Below are 14,925 nucleotides of genomic sequence, written 5' to 3'. Positions count from 1 at the left end.
CAGGTCATTGTTACTCCATAATTGTTCACTCTTGCAGGGTATGCAAATACCAGATACTGCAACCTTACCAGAGGAATTGCTCCTGGAACTTTACAGATGGCGCTTCAGTCCATTGACTCGGCTCCTGCGGTATATTTAAAGCCGTAGCCTGCTCATTAAAGCCCGAGAAGGGCGCCTTTTGATGGCTAATAGGTGTTGTAGGCCGACTTGATTCTCCGCTGACTCTCTGAGCTGGGAAGGTCGGAGGCATATTCCAGACCGGTCGGGGAGTGTTGTGTGCATCTATAAGAGCGGCTTTTCGATTTATATCTGAATCGGACTCCATCTCAGACGTATCTCTTCGGATATTTGCGCCATGGTTTGTTCCCAAAATATTCGTGTCTGGTGGGCCGACCATGGGATGGGCATCAACCGTCCTTTGCGTCGAGCTCTGCCTCGAGTCCTGCTCCTCGTTGCTTGATTCAAAGGGACCATTTTCCTGGTTATCATATTGCCATTTTCGGATGTTATGTGCTGTGTCCAAAGGAAATTCCTTCCAATACTCTGTTCCCTTCCTTTCCTGTCGAGGGAGCGAGTAACCTGACTGATCTGGCGTAGAATCGCCCAGGAACTGTTCGTCTGAGATCCGAGACAATACCATCAACAACGCATTCTCTGTCTCGTGTAGTCTGTTCTCTAGCACTTCGATGTACCCCTTTGCAGGTCCACTAAATTTGAATGAGATCTCAAGGTAACAAGTCAAGGAATCGGCCAGTACCAACCGCTTGAGCTGCTCAGGCCAGTCGCATTTCCGATTGTGCTGAGAGCATTGCATGCATACGGGCCTTGAGAAGTTAGTTCTTGCAAATGGTGATTTGAGCCAAATTGAGACATACCTTTTGCCACTGCACTAAAAAGAGGATGAGAAAGAACATGCATGAGTACATACGCCTCTTACCTATGTGGCTCGGGCGATCTCTTACCTTCTGCTTCCGCGTGCGACAAGAGTTACAAGCTATCGTGATGCGAGACGGTCGGGCAGACTTGGAGGGAGACATTGCAATTCACCTGAGGATATGAAATTATCCAGAAGTGCTGTGCAGCTGAAAGACGTGCAACGCAAGAAGAGATCATTTGGTCTCCGGGCGGAAGACCCGGCTGAAGGTTCAGCCGACACTCCTTCCTGCCTCAGGCAGAAGTCTCTGCGGCCTTCATCTGTGCATCTCCTCGGTCCCCTTGAATCATCCATCAACCATCCATCATCGATCATCTCGACGACAAATCATCTATGCCATCCGTGTCGGCGCCGGACATCAGGAAACAGATCGCCGAGATCTCATTCGAATCAATCGTTCATCATCTCGGTCTTTTCAATCATTAATGACTTCCAGGCCGAATGCTGTTACCAACCAAGGCAGTTGAGCTGCCAAACCCCGCAGCCGACCAAAAGAGCATTGCAACAATATGCACCGGATACACAGACCAAAAATAAGTGGACATAATTGGCTCGCAGTTGTTGCTTTCGGTGCTAGCGTCTGGTTCCTCTTCGGGAATGACCCATAAAGCCGGCGAAAGGCTTCAAACGCCGCGGTGAGAAACAACTACTGATTGTTTTTGGTGAGATACGTGGCTTCCAAAGGATGATTCCGTGGTTGGTGTTTCTCTATGCTGTGCGGGCAAGACGGATTTCCCCCGCCCTTGAACACCTGCTGGATCCCTTTACAAATGCGATGTCTTGCTTATTTTAGATCCTGTATCCCTTTCGGGCAAGTACCCACTAAAAGCCTGGTTCAAACTCTGGAAATAAACACCTTCCGCAGCCCCCAAGCATGGGTCCCTGGCTTAACTTGCGTCACAATGAGAAACAAGGTCATGTTGACTCTGTGTGACCGCCGAGCTCATTCAAAGTCGCCTCTGTGTCGATGTATGTACCTTGGGCCGGAAGGTCCGATTCTTCAGTACTTTCATTCAGGCAGGTTTCGGGAATGGCGGTGTAATTCCAATGAATTCACTGCCACAGACCGGACTTTTGTTACATAAAAGCAATGAGACGGCCTGCTCATGTCACCATGTAAAGGGTCTCGCAGCTTTTGTGGAATCATGGATACTCGAAAGTTCGTCGGTCTAACGGGAGGAGAAGTAGTTCGAGAAACCATTGCCAAATACGGGATTCATCATGTTTGTACGGAAACGGTTCCCATTGGCATGATAGACTATAGCTCACAGTCTCTGCCTAGTTGGAATCCCTGGGGGTGCTGCCCTACCCCTGTTCGATGCGATCTTCAAGAGCTCTCTCTTCCGCCTCATTGTTTCTCACCATGAACAAGGAGCAGGCCATATGGCCGAGGGGTATGCCCGTGCTAGTGGAAAACCAGGCGTTGTTTTGGTCACTTCGGGCCCGGGAATCTCTAACATGGCGACCCCTATGCTGGATGCCCTTTTGGACGGGACCCCGATGGTTGTACTATGCGGCCAGGTATCGACCGCTGTCCAGGGCACGCAGGCTTTCCAGGAGATAGATGCTGAGACGCTAGCCAAGCCATGTACTAAATGGTGCACCTGTGTGCGGAACATCAGTAGCCTACCGGACTGCCTGGAGTTGGCATTTCACCATGCTATGGATGGACGCCCTGGTCCAGTTCTTGTTGCTATCCCCAAGGATATCGGACTTGCTACCTTCGACGCACTTGCATTTGAAGAATCCTTGAAAAGCTCTTACAATGCTCGTGGAAATAGCAGCCCCCAGGATTCTGGTCTAGCTCCAGCGCACAACACGAACAGTACCCTTTACGACCAGATTGACCGCGTTGCGGATGTGATCAACAATTCCGAACGCCCTGTCATCTGCGCCGGAAATGGGGTTCACGGCGAACACGGCGCTTTGTTCTTATCAAAAGTGGCCGAAAAGGCCCAAATACCGGTCGCTACCACGCTCCTAGGACTCGGCAGCTATGATGAGATTCGAGACAAGTCGTTGCATCTAATCGGCACATATGGGTCGCCATATGGTAACTATGCAATCCAGAATGCCGACTTGATTATTGCGGTTGGCGCCCGCTTAGACGAACGTGCGGTAGGCAATGCTGCTGCATATGCTCCAAGGGCTCGAGAAACCGAATCGGGGCAAGGCCGTGGCATTATCCACTTTGATATAGCACCCGACGCGGTGGGCAGGGTCATCAAACCGACCGAGGTGGTGATTGGTGATCTGTCTCAAACATTGCCAATTCTGCTTGCGCGCCTGGTCGGACGTAAAGGTCGATTGAATTGGCTCAAGCAAATTCAAGAGTGGAAAAGACAGCATCCGATCAAGATCCCTAACAGTGATTCATACACCGGCGCTTGCCGCTGTCTTCCTCAACATGTAGTGAGGGAACTGAACCAGCAAACCGCCCCAACCAAACATCGCACGACCATCACAACAGGAGTCGGGCAGCACCAGATATGGACAACGAGGTTTTATCGCTGGAGATATCCACGGTCTCTCATCACACCTGGCAGCCTCGCACCGATGGGATTCGGGGTCCCAGCTGCTATTGGCGCGCAACTTGCCCGACCAGATCATCAAGTCATTGATGTAGATGGTGATGCCTGCTTCAGCATGACTATGGAGGAACTTCTCACCGCTTCTCACAATCGGATTTCAATCAAAGTGATTATCCTCAACAACGATATGCAAGGGATGATACGGCAGCTTCAGCAAGCCGATTATGATGGCCGCGTGTGTTATATCCGCCAAGGGAATCCTGATATCGTGAAGTTGGCCCGAAGTATGAACTGTCAATCTCGGCGCTGTGGCTGTCTATATGAACTTCCGGGGTGTATCCAGTGGCTTCTCAGGTGCCATGGGCCCGCAGTACTAGATATCCTGACGGATGATACTGAGATGATTCCTCTGGTGCCGAATGGGCAACCATTGGACCGAATGCTACTAGAACCAACTGGAGCAACTGGGCCATAAGTTTGGGGTGTAGAGGGCCTCTCACGCATGTTGATTGTATGAAGGGATGTGGACCGTAGTTTTCATTCTGCTCTATCTTTGCTGTATACCCAACCAAGGATGCTTCTTGAAATGATATTGTTCCTATTCTCGGGGCTCTAAGATGGCAATTGGTATTTTGTTTAATTAATCGTCCCCTTGACCCAACGTTAGCCTGCCGATTAGCGCTATCGGCCTGAGGCAACAGGAGATCTAGGCGACACGAGGCTGCCTGATCAGCGATCACCGTGTCCCTCTCTCTCACATTCTTCCTTACTCTCTGACACCCTGTCCTCACCAGCATCAACACACCTTCATTCGAATTGTATCCCTTCTCTAGTACAAGACATGGATGAAATCAGATCCTGGTTATCGCCGACTGGGTTCGATTCAGAAGGCAGTGAATATCGCAAGCATCTTAATGCCCGAGTCCCAACTACCGGGGATTGGTTGTTCCGGGCTGAACAGTACAGGAACTGGTATACCTCCACCGATAATGGCATTTTGTGGATTAAAGGTATTCCAGGCAGTGGCAAATCGGTGATCGCCGCGAATATCATCCGAACACTAGCCCAGGACAGCAATGCCCCGGTGCTGTTCTTCTTCTGTCGACGAATTCTTGTGTCAAATGGTGACCCTCAGCAAATAGCACGGGACTTCTTGTGTCAGGTCTTGAACTACGGTGAGGATTTTCCTTCGGTGGTCACTCAAGTCAAAGATAAATACAAGAACGTTACGGATGCTCCGTTCCGGGAGCTTTGGAAAATACTCACGGCTTTGCTGCCTACGTTACCGAAAGTGTATTTGGTGATCGATGCATTGGATGAGATTGCCGTTGATCAGGACATGTTCATCGATAACCTCATCCTACTTGGACAGAGAAAACCGCCATCGATCAAAGTCGTCATCACTAGTCGCCATCCTCCCCCCGAAAAGCGGCGCAAGGACCTCTCTATTCTGGATCTTCAGCTCGCGCGGCGAACGGTCCAAAAAGACATCCAAACATATATCACCCATCGATTGGATACTCAACAACAGAGACTCCTAACCAGTGAGGACCGATCTCTTGTTGAAGAGGTATTGGGAAGAAAACGGCAGGCTCTTTTTCTTTACGCTCGCCTAATGCTCGACGAGTTGTTACAAAAAGAAGGTGCCATTGTCTCGCAATTGGAGCAGCCTCCGGACTCTCTTGCGGATATCTATGCAAGCATGCTCCATGATTACTCGGTTCGATCTGGGGCTTCGATCGAATTTCAGACTTCCCTCTTAACTTGGGTCACGCATTCCTCGCGAGCCCTTAGATTAACAGAATTGGCTACCATTCTCCATCTCGATCGCAGCCGTTGGGGTCTAGGGGCTCTGCACTAGGTGAAATGCATGATTCGCTCCTCATGTGGCCCTCTGGTCGAGATTTTAGAAGATGAAACGGTCCAAGTAGTGCATCATTCTTTTACCGAGTTCCTGCTTGACACCAAAAGACTCCACGATGGCAGTCCCGACGGACCTTCAAACGGGTTTCCAGTTCTTCAATCCACAAGCGCCCATCGGTCTCTGGCATCAGCTTGTATTGACTATCTTGCGTCGGGGTGTTTCGAGTCATGGTCTGATCTGGGCCATCAGGAACATGAGAAGCGATTTGAGAGTTTAAGCAAACGCAGGGACCTGTTGGTGCAGTTTCCCTTCTTACAGTACGCGTCGCAAAATTGGCCGTATCACGCAGCCAGGTGTGACTCTTTTGAACCGCACTTATTTTCAAAGCTGGACAATTTCCTTAGTTACGGGAGTCATGATTACGAAAGCTGGAAAGACTTCTGGCTTTCTGAAGAAAAAAAGATTCCTGAAGGACTTGAGCCACTTCACATTGCTGCTCAATCTGGTCTAGGGGCGTATGTGTCTCATCTTCTGGGCAAGGAGGCAGGCCCAAACCGGTTAAACTCATTTCAGCGGTCGGCGATAGCCTACGCAGCAGAACAGGGACATACCAATGTTGTTGCTATTTTGATACACAACGGTTCCAATTTTAATACTTACGATCACGAGGGATTGACCCCCCTACATCATGCCGCCAAAAATGGCCATCACAGTGCGGTAGACTGCTTGTGCAAAGCAGGTGCTGATCCAATGGCTCCCAAAACCAAGGAGGATCTGAGTTGGTGGAATGGAGCTATGTCAACTATAGGGAAATCCCCAATGCAGTATGCCTGCGAGTTGGGAAATACTGATTGTGTTGCCGTGCTTCTTCGATACCTCGAGCCACCCCAAAAGGAAAACATTCATTTACAATGGGCATCCATAACAGGCCAGTCACAAGTGCTTTCCGTGCTGCTTGAGTGCCCAGACATTGCCTGTAACATCAATAGAAAGGGTGAGAATGGCAAAACACCTCTATACACGGCTGCCTGTGGGCGGCACATGGCCTCTGTTCGCGTATTGCTTGATCATGGCGCCGACGCGCATCTGACATCGGAATATGCACGCAAATCAGTCGGAAGGATCAAGTCGCCTCCCAATAATCGAGGCCTGACCCCACTACAAGGCTGGGCAGATATTGAGAAGTTAGGCACCCAGCATGACAATGAGGAGGTAGAGGGCTGTCTAGAGCTTCTGGTCAATGCTGGTTGTGACGTCAACGTGAGAAACCATGCAGGCGAGACGCCGTTGTTTGCATGGAGCCAACAATTTCTTGCGGGGGCTCAGAGTTTGGAAAAGAAATTGCATTTTGTGACAATGCTTCTCAAATATGGAGCCGATCCCTGTGCCAGGGATAAGAATGGTCGCACTGCGCTACATCAAATCCGAAGTTATGACGACTGCGAACAAGTCATCAGCGTGCTTGTACAAGCTGGCGCGGATATCAACGCTGCAGATGATGATGGAGAGACGCCCCTTATCTCTGTAGCCAAAGCGCAACGTCTTGACGTCGGCTTACTCATTCGGAATGGCGCAGATCCTAATATACAAGACCTGGATGGAAACACGGCACTACATCACATTTGCTCCTCGTGGTTACCAGATTATAAACATTTACAGGAATGGCTGACTTTCGCCGACCCAACGATCAAGAACAACGCTGGAAATACCTGCATCTATAATCTGCGGTACGGGAATGGTGGTCAGGGGAGATTGGATTCAATTTTGCTTTTCATAGAGAAGGGCTTGGATTTAGAGTCTCGGAATGATCAAGGGAGGACAGTGCTCCACGCTGCTGTGCAGCATGGGCAATTCGAGCTTGTCCAGACGCTGCTCAGATTTGGAGCGAAGGTCGATGCGACAGACTATCAGAAGAAATCAGGTATGATATGCTAGTGCATCTCTTCTTCCTTATCACTGATGGTCAGATAGTTCTCCATATCGCTGCAGAACACGGATACACAATGGACATTTTCCCATGTCTCGTGGATGCAGGGGCAAATGTTAACGCCGTTGACTGTGACGGTAATGCCCCTTTTCACGATGCATGCTTGAGTAAGATACGGACGGGGGCCGTTCATCTAGGCGCCATTGTTAAGGCAGGTGGAGTGGCAGGTGAAATCAACAATCATGGTCGCACGGCTTTACATATGGCCGTCTGCCTCGAGCCAATCGATCGATATGACACAACTATCGAAAAAGTTGGCTTTCTCTTGCAGCAGGAACACGCGATTGATTTCCATTCTCGGGATCTGAAGGGTGTCATGGCTATTCATCTTGCTGCTTCGGTATCCGCATCTACTACATGGCATCTAACAAGTATTGGAGCCGATATACAAGCTCGAACTTTCGACGGCCGCACACCCCTCCATTATGCCTCTGCGGCTTCCGAAAGCAACACAGTTGGCCTCATTTGCGATATCTACCGTGAGAATGGCTGGTCTGTAGACATAAGGGATAGAATGGGCCGTACGCCTTTACAGGAGGCGGCTCGTTCTGGTGACTTGGAGTGTGTTCAATTTCTGTTACAAGCTGGGGCAAATCCAAATTCAAGGGACAATCGAGGCCTGACGCCACTCCATGCCACGGCAGAGTACTGTCCGTCAAAGCAGGGGTCTGGTCTTAAAAGCCAGATAACGTTGTCATCAGACATTCCTCCTGCAATGAGCAATTTGGCTTCCCTATACACGAATTCAGAGGACGCCATCCAGAGCCTAAGGGTCGGGCAAAATCATAGCATCACACTTGAAGAAGAAGCACGTACGTTGCATGACGTGGTCTTGCTGCTTCTATCGGCCGGTGCGGACCCTCAAAGCACAAACAGGGATAACGAGACGCCATATGATATGGCTATGGTACTAGGGTGTGAGCCTATGGTGAATATTCTCTCGTCCACTTCAGGTCATGCGTCAGTTTTGGTAATTGGCGGACACTCGGGGATTCTGCTCATACAACAATGGCATTTGGCTAGGACAGAGGGCATGAAACAGATCGCCGAGCATATAAGTGTGGACAAAACCAATGCGCACTCTCTTCTCGAAACTGCGGTCAACCTCAGATCTGATCAAGCAGTCAAAGCTCTCCTCGAGGCTGGTGTAGATCCTACCGTTTTGGGCACCGCTGGGCTTACAGCGATGCATACAGCTGCCTATTGGGGCTTGACTACGATTTTGAAGACAATGTCACCGTATGTGGCCGACATAAACACGCTGTCACCTCCATTACTCCATACAGCCGCACTGAGAGTGCATTCGAATCTCCAGATTGTTAACCTGCTAGTTGATCTTGGCGCACACGTGGATGCTGTATACACAGAACCCAAGGGCCCTCATGGCCTACCGAATCCATCATATGCGGCTATTCATGTCTTCGCAGCTGGGAGAGAATGGTGGCATATACCTGCATTGCATTTTCTGCATATAGCAGGTGCAGATCTTGAGGTACCTGATGGCTCTGGACGAACGCCTCTGCTATGTGCGTTAATGGGTAGGAGAAGTGGAGGCAATGGGAGCGAGGGCTTCTGGAGAGACCACACATTAGAGGTGCTCCTAGAACAGGGTGTCAATGTCAACGCCCTGTCATCGGACGGAGAAACGACTCCTCTTGTCACTGCTCTCGGGTCAGGGAGAAGGTCTAACATTATCAAGAAACTCCTCGACCATGGTGCCAGCATATCCCTCGGTAGGACCCCCGCCCTATGCGCGGCCATTCGAAGCGGGCACTTGAATGCTACAAAAGCTATTCTGGAAGCTGGTGCAGATCCAAAAGTTCTTTACCGGCCGAAACGTGAGCGATGGTTAGAGCAGGGCGAGGAATTTGAGACGCCTTTACTTGCAGCTGCGTCGAAAGGCCGCGAATTTGATTCAGAGAGGACACAAACCAAAGACGCCATCATTAGCCTCCTGCTCCAATACGGCGCCGACCCTTTGGTGGATCTCAGTGGCAGTCATGGATGCGTACTTCACACAATAGCCAGATATGCTGGATACTTCGGGCCACTCCTAAAAGCCAACGTCGACCTCAACATGCAGGATCGCCAGGGCCACACGCCCTTAATGGCATCTGTCTGCTCATCTTCATCCTCCTCACGAGTCATGACGCTTAGTCTTAGGCGTGGACTTATAGCTACAGCACGGGAGCTGATCGAGGCCGGCGTCGACGTGAATATAACCGACCACCAAGGCTCAAGTCCTCTTCATGCTGCCACCGCGTCAGGCTTTACGGAAATTGTCCCACTCCTTTTATCGCACGGGGCCTCCGTCTTAACAAGTGACGGTGCGGGTCTCACCGCGCTCTGCTACGCTTTAAGCAATGGGTACTATGGTAAGCGACTTCCAGTGGCCAAGGCGCTGCTCTCTGCGGGCGCAGACCCTCTTTTTACCGGCCCGGAAGGTGAAACGGCCCTGCACCTCATTGCTCCGGTATTGATGCTTTCGAGTCCCCCCGACACGGCTGAAGACCCGGTTGACTATTTCGACGAGTATACACGACTGTATCGGCGCTTTGTTGACGCGGGTTGTGATTGTAATGCTCGTGACAACGCTGGCAACACCCCATTGTTCCGCTATGTGGAACAAGTGAAAGACCGGAGTGAACTCTTCACCGTCGATGCACCTCGTCTAGCGGACATTCGGAGTATGTTCGACCAGCATGATGTTTTTGCGATCAATAATGCAGGGGACACGCTACTACATGCCGTTGCGCGGAGAAGTTACGATGGTCGGTATGGCTACTACAACGACGGGGACTCTGAGGGCGATGCCGTGGTTCTATTCAAGGAGCTACTTGCCAGGGGGCTCAACCCCAGGCAAGAAAATCACGCGGGTCTCAGTGCTCTTGACATTGCGACTACGTATGCCAAGGAGGGGATTTTGGAATTATTTGAGAGAAAGGATGAGCAGCCCTAGGTGCCTGGGTCCATCGGGTGAACGTTCAGGCAGAATCCCAGTCCCGTACAACTCCCTTCAGCCGCTCATGCTATATATTCGCCGTTATCCTTCCTCACAAGTATCATGCATGCTTTTCAAGATATCAACTTGTTTTATCTTTCCCTACGATGACCTCAACAGCACCCACCTACCGCATCGCCTCTATTCCCGGCGACGGCATCGGCACCGAAGTCGTCGCCGCCACAATCCAGGTCATCCAGAAGCTAGCGCAGACGCTGGGAACTTTCTACATTGATTTTACGCACCTTCCATGGGGCACCGAGTACTACAAGAAGCACGGTCGCTATGTATCAGAAGGCCACCTTGACACTCTACGACAGTTCGACGCCACGCTATTCGGAGCCGTGGGCGATCCAGGTAACATACTCCCCGCCAGTCCTCATTTCAGCCATCCCCTACACTTCCCACTGACACCTCACCTGCAGACGTCCCCGACCACATCTCCCTCTGGGGTCTCCTCCTCGCCATCCGTGGGCCACTCCAGCTCTACGCCAACGTGCGCCCCGTGCGCACCTTCCCGGGCACCAAATGCCCGTTGACGACGGCCAAAGACGGCATCGACTGGGTGCTTGTGCGCGAAAACTCCGAGGGCGAGTACTCGGGACAAGGCGGCCGCAGCCACGTCGGCCAGCCATGGGAAGCGGCAACGGAAGTAGCCATGTTCACGCGCGTAGGCATCGAACGAATCATGCGGTTTGCATTCGAGACAGCGCAGTCACGGCCCCAGAAGCTCCTGACGGTTGTGACGAAGAGCAACTCGATGCGCAACGGCATGGTGCTCTGGGACCAGGTCGCCACGGAGGTGGCGCGGGATTTCCCCGACGTGACCTGGGACAAGATGCTGGTGGACGCGATGACGATCCGCATGGTCGCGCAGCCTCAGTCCCTGGATACCATAGTCGGCACGAACCTGCACATGGACATCCTCTCGGACCTGGCGGCCGCGCTGGCCGGCTCCATCGGCGTGGCGCCCTCGAGTAATCTGGATCCGACGCGGAAGAGCCCGTCGCTGTTTGAACCGGTGCATGGCAGTGCGTTTGATATTACCGGCAAGGGGGTGGCGAATCCCGTCGCGACGTTCTGGTCGGCGGCGGAGATGCTCGCGTGGTTGGGGGAGAAGGAGGCCGCGAAGACGTTTATGGGCTGTGTGGAGAGGGTGTGTGCGGCCGGTGTTTTGACGAGGGATTTGGGAGGAAATGCGAATACGCAGGACGTGGTGGATGCTGTTTGTGCAGAGATTGAAGGTTTGGCTAAGGCATAGTCTAGAGGGGTTTGTAAATAAGTCGCTTAGGGTTTGCACCCGTGCAGAAATATATATCGTTGGCCGTAGAGCCACTCCATGAAAACATGGATACATATTTGCATGTCTGGGGCTGTAAAGGGGTAAGAAAGGATAAATGTAATGCAAGAAAGAGAAAAGAAAAAAAGGAGGAAATGGATGATAGGCAGCAACACCAACAGAAGAAAGAGCGTTTGCAAAAAGAGCCAAAAGCAAAAAGAGATGACAAGAGTGGGATTCGAACCCACGCCATCGTGAGATGAGTAGGAAACTCGGATGAGTTGTGAATTAAGGTGAACCTTAACCTACCGCCTTGGACCGCTCGGCCATCTTGCCAATTGATGAAGAAGGAGCCTAGACTTTGACATCATAACCCTAGGTAACTCTTGAATCCACTGACATTTTCTCTCTTCTCTCCAACTTCATTCGCATCCCGTTTCTTAACTCCGACAACCTCTCCCCAAATGCCCATTCCTCCCATCACAAATCCCTCCTCGTGAGAGGCGCCATGTACTTACCACCATGGAGCCTTCCAATCTCACAACTGGCCCCTCGGAGATTGGTTCCCTGACGGCCCAGTCCAACGACGAGAGTCAGTTCGTCGGCAGTTCTAGCGGCGTTTTCTTCATCAAGACCGTTCGACAGGCTTTCTCGCAGAATTTGGATGGACCGGCTGGCGCTTCATCTACCCAGGACTTTCCTCAGCCAGAAGATACTCTTCTCGGCAGTGATGCTTCGCCTCATGACAGGCGTTCAGTCCCGGCCTCTGCCAAAGCATCGCCCGCGGTGACAGAGTCACAGCCGTCCCTAGGCCAGTGGGAATATGATCCTACCGTGGCGGCGGTCCTGGGGAATGCTCCCCCGTTGGACACGGCCCGCCAGCTGATGATGGTCTATTTCAAAGTCTGGCACCCGCTGTTTCCATTTCTGCACGGGCCGACGTTTCTACAGGCCATGGAGTTGCTCTATTCACCTGGCAGCCGGGATGTTGCCCATTCGCCCTCTTCGGCACATCGGAGTGCTTGCTGGACCACCATCTTCCAATGTGTCTTTAACCTGACTAGCCACCTGCGTCCGGATCTCCAATTTCCTGCGGAATCCCGGGTCGGATCTCCTAGTGGCATGCACACCTTGCTCGGCACGCTGACGGGCAGAAATGACCTCCCCTCTCTGCAGGCGCTGCTCGCCTCGCAGTTGTATCTCGTGGCCAAAATGTCACTTCGCACCGCTTCCACCGTAGGCGGGTGCATGCTACGCTCCATGCTGCATGCTGGTCTCCACCGCTGTCCGTTCCGGTACAGGGAACTCTCCTCGCATGATCGCCAGCTGCGCAAGAGAATCTTCTGGTCAGCATACGCCATTGACCGCTATCTCAGCCAGGCCCTCGGCCTACCGCTGGGGATCCAGGACTCAGATATCGATGTCTGCGCTCCGGGAGCCCATGAGATCCATATCCCCGGAGCCTATAATCGGGAATGGCCCTCGTTCTTGCCTCCTGCCGCTCCGACAGCAGAGAGCGTAGCAAGCCCACATACCGAGAATCCTAGCTTCAACGGACCTCGCCATGAGTATGACACCACCGCACCCATGATCCCCACGAGACCCCCGATTTCGGGCTGGAACTCCGAGTCTCAGCAACACAGGCGAGAAATCGCCTTCGCCAGTTACGTCGAATCTGGCAAATTGACCGGGCAAGCACTGGAACTCTTCCACAAATCCATCCTCGTGCGCTCCGTTCGGCGCAGCTCCGTGCTCTTTCTCGTCACCGACGTGCACAAATGGTGGAACAGCCTCTCCGCTGACCTGCAAGGTGTCCCAACGCCATCCGTACCGACGACCTCCACCGAAACTCCCTTCAACTTCGGCCCATTCTTCACCGTCCTTTACCAACATCTCATCCTCTTGATTCACCGCCCCTCACTCTCCCTCAGCCCGTCAACCGCGGAGTTCGCCTCTGGCCTTCAGACCTGCATTGGCGCCGCTAGGGAGATTCTCTCCGCCCTCAAGGCCCAGGTCGATGCCGGCCAGGCCCTCTTTTGGCCTGGTTTCCTATCCGCAGCCTGGATGGCCGGACTGGTACTCGCTTTTGCGTGTCAGTTGCGCCAGTATGTTCTAGAAAAGGCATCTAGGTTAGTTCATTTCCCTCCTTTACGTTCTCGACCCTATATTTCCTGTCCAAAGAAAGTATAATCCTTAACCCATCCACGGTAGAGAAATCTCCGAATGTCTCGACTTTCTCCACCTGATGTCCACGCAATGGGAAACAGCCAAACACTGCCATCGCGCGCTCTCCTTGCTCGCCCACAACATCCACCACCACCACCAGTTCACATCTCCATCTACAACCTCCACCTCCACCAGAACCCCTTCTCTGCGTAGAGACCTCCCCAGTTCCCAACCAAGGTTCCCCCTCGAGAGACAAGCACAAAGACAACGAGACGGATCGCCCTCAACGACAACAACAACGGACCCTAATATCGACACTGAGAGCCGAAAACGAAGACGTGTTGAGTCGACCACCGACTCCCCTCTGCGTGGCCAATATCCCGAGGCACAGCTATCGGTAACTCCCGTTCCTGCTGGTGGGAACAACCATACTACTCAGATCGGAACTGCCATGCCCACCATGTCTTCTGACATCCAGCCCATCTTGGACAATCGTCGCCTCGGTAGTGATGACGGCGAGACAGCGGGGAGGCTACTGGGATCTGATCCGCACCGCACGGCTCTAGACCAGGATCAGGATTACGAGGATCGGCTGTTCTTTCCCGAAGGGTCGGCAACCTCGATGATGGATTTCGACCTGAGTATGGCGGATTTGTTGCAGGGAGCGAATTTTGATAATTTGATGGATATGTTTGGACAGCAGTATCCTAGTTTTTGAGGCTGCGTGCATATACAGGGGTGGAATTTCATGCTGCGACATCAGACTACATACTACTTTAAACGTCTACGTAGAATGGAAAAGCTCGATCAAGATCCCGTGAGGAAGCCATAAGTCTATATTACGCTCGTGTCAGATAAGCACTGCACGAGAGTAGGTCGTATAGCGGGATAGGAAGAGAAAAGACATCACAACTTCCCCCCTCGTCACATAAAATCTGGAAAGAGAAAAAAAGGTAAGAAAAAAAAAAGAGAACACCATGACATCCGAGTAACTTTTTCTCCGATCCCAATGGTTCGCTGATTCTCCATTCATTTCATTTTTTCCATCTCCACGGTACATAGGAGAGGTAAAACAAATCAAAGGGAGATCCAGAAAACCGAGTGTCGCTCACAAGATACAAGCAAGTGACACCGCTAAAACAAGCAAAACTTTTGAGAACCGA

General features: G+C 51.9%; 6 protein-coding genes and 1 non-coding gene across 7 annotated transcripts; 5 read left to right on the top strand and 2 right to left on the bottom strand.

Moving 5' to 3' along the window:
• Positions 1-64: 64 nt before the first annotated feature.
• LDX57_005740 (uncharacterized protein) lies at positions 65-814 on the bottom strand (the record flags this gene model as incomplete). The annotated part of the gene is made up of 1 exon (XM_046087426.1): positions 65-814. The coding sequence occupies one exon, from the start codon at positions 812-814 to the stop codon at positions 65-67; it is 750 nt and encodes a 249-aa protein (XP_045943393.1).
• Positions 815-2,079: 1,265 nt separating this feature from the next.
• Positions 2,080-4,079, top strand: LDX57_005739 (thiamine pyrophosphate-binding protein; the record flags this gene model as incomplete). Its single annotated transcript, XM_046087425.1, has 2 exons — positions 2,080-2,161; positions 2,217-4,079. 2 exons carry the CDS (start codon positions 2,080-2,082, stop codon positions 3,938-3,940), a joined length of 1,806 nt encoding a protein of 601 aa, XP_045943392.1. The 3' UTR covers positions 3,941-4,079.
• Positions 4,080-4,306: 227 nt separating this feature from the next.
• On the top strand, positions 4,307-5,326 carry LDX57_005738 (uncharacterized protein; the record flags this gene model as incomplete). Its single annotated transcript, XM_046087424.1, has 1 exon — positions 4,307-5,326. The coding sequence occupies one exon, from the start codon at positions 4,307-4,309 to the stop codon at positions 5,324-5,326; it is 1,020 nt and encodes a 339-aa protein (XP_045943391.1).
• An 822-nt stretch (positions 5,327-6,148) lies between these two features.
• LDX57_005737 (ankyrin repeat domain-containing protein) lies at positions 6,149-10,275 on the top strand (the record flags this gene model as incomplete). The annotated part of the gene is made up of 2 exons (XM_046087423.1): positions 6,149-7,250; positions 7,301-10,275. The coding sequence occupies 2 exons, from the start codon at positions 6,149-6,151 to the stop codon at positions 10,273-10,275; spliced, it is 4,077 nt and encodes a 1,358-aa protein (XP_045943390.1).
• A 149-nt stretch (positions 10,276-10,424) lies between these two features.
• On the top strand, positions 10,425-11,578 carry LDX57_005736 (uncharacterized protein; the record flags this gene model as incomplete). The annotated part of the gene is made up of 2 exons (XM_046087422.1): positions 10,425-10,674; positions 10,743-11,578. The coding sequence occupies 2 exons, from the start codon at positions 10,425-10,427 to the stop codon at positions 11,576-11,578; spliced, it is 1,086 nt and encodes a 361-aa protein (XP_045943389.1).
• Positions 11,579-11,819: 241 nt separating this feature from the next.
• On the bottom strand, positions 11,820-11,932 carry LDX57_005735. Its single transcript has one exon. It is a non-coding gene; the product is annotated as a tRNA-Leu (tRNA).
• An 80-nt stretch (positions 11,933-12,012) lies between these two features.
• On the top strand, positions 12,013-14,577 carry LDX57_005734 (transcription factor domain-containing protein). The gene is made up of 2 exons (XM_046087421.1): positions 12,013-13,725; positions 13,808-14,577. Exons 1-2 carry the CDS (start codon positions 12,119-12,121, stop codon positions 14,478-14,480), a joined length of 2,280 nt encoding a protein of 759 aa, XP_045943388.1. The 5' UTR covers positions 12,013-12,118; the 3' UTR covers positions 14,481-14,577.
• The last annotated feature ends 348 nt before the right edge of the window (positions 14,578-14,925 follow it).

The sequence above is a fragment of the Aspergillus melleus genome (assembly GCF_016097325.1).
Source record: "Aspergillus melleus strain CBS 546.65 chromosome Unknown contig3, whole genome shotgun sequence".
Lineage (NCBI taxonomy): Eukaryota > Fungi > Ascomycota > Eurotiomycetes > Eurotiales > Aspergillaceae > Aspergillus > Aspergillus melleus.
Note: the sequence above shows the minus strand (reverse complement) of the source record. Positions and strands in the feature narration are given on the sequence as shown.

Excerpts from the sequence above, each read along its gene's own strand:
- LDX57_005734 (XM_046087421.1), top strand. The coding sequence starts at position 12,119 with ATGGAGCCTTCCAATCTCACAACTGGCCCCTCGGAGATTGGTTCCCTG. Across the intron at positions 13,726-13,807 it reads GTTCTAGAAAAGGCATCTAG|AGAAATCTCCGAATGTCTCG; the intron begins GTTAGTTCATTT and ends CATCCACGGTAG.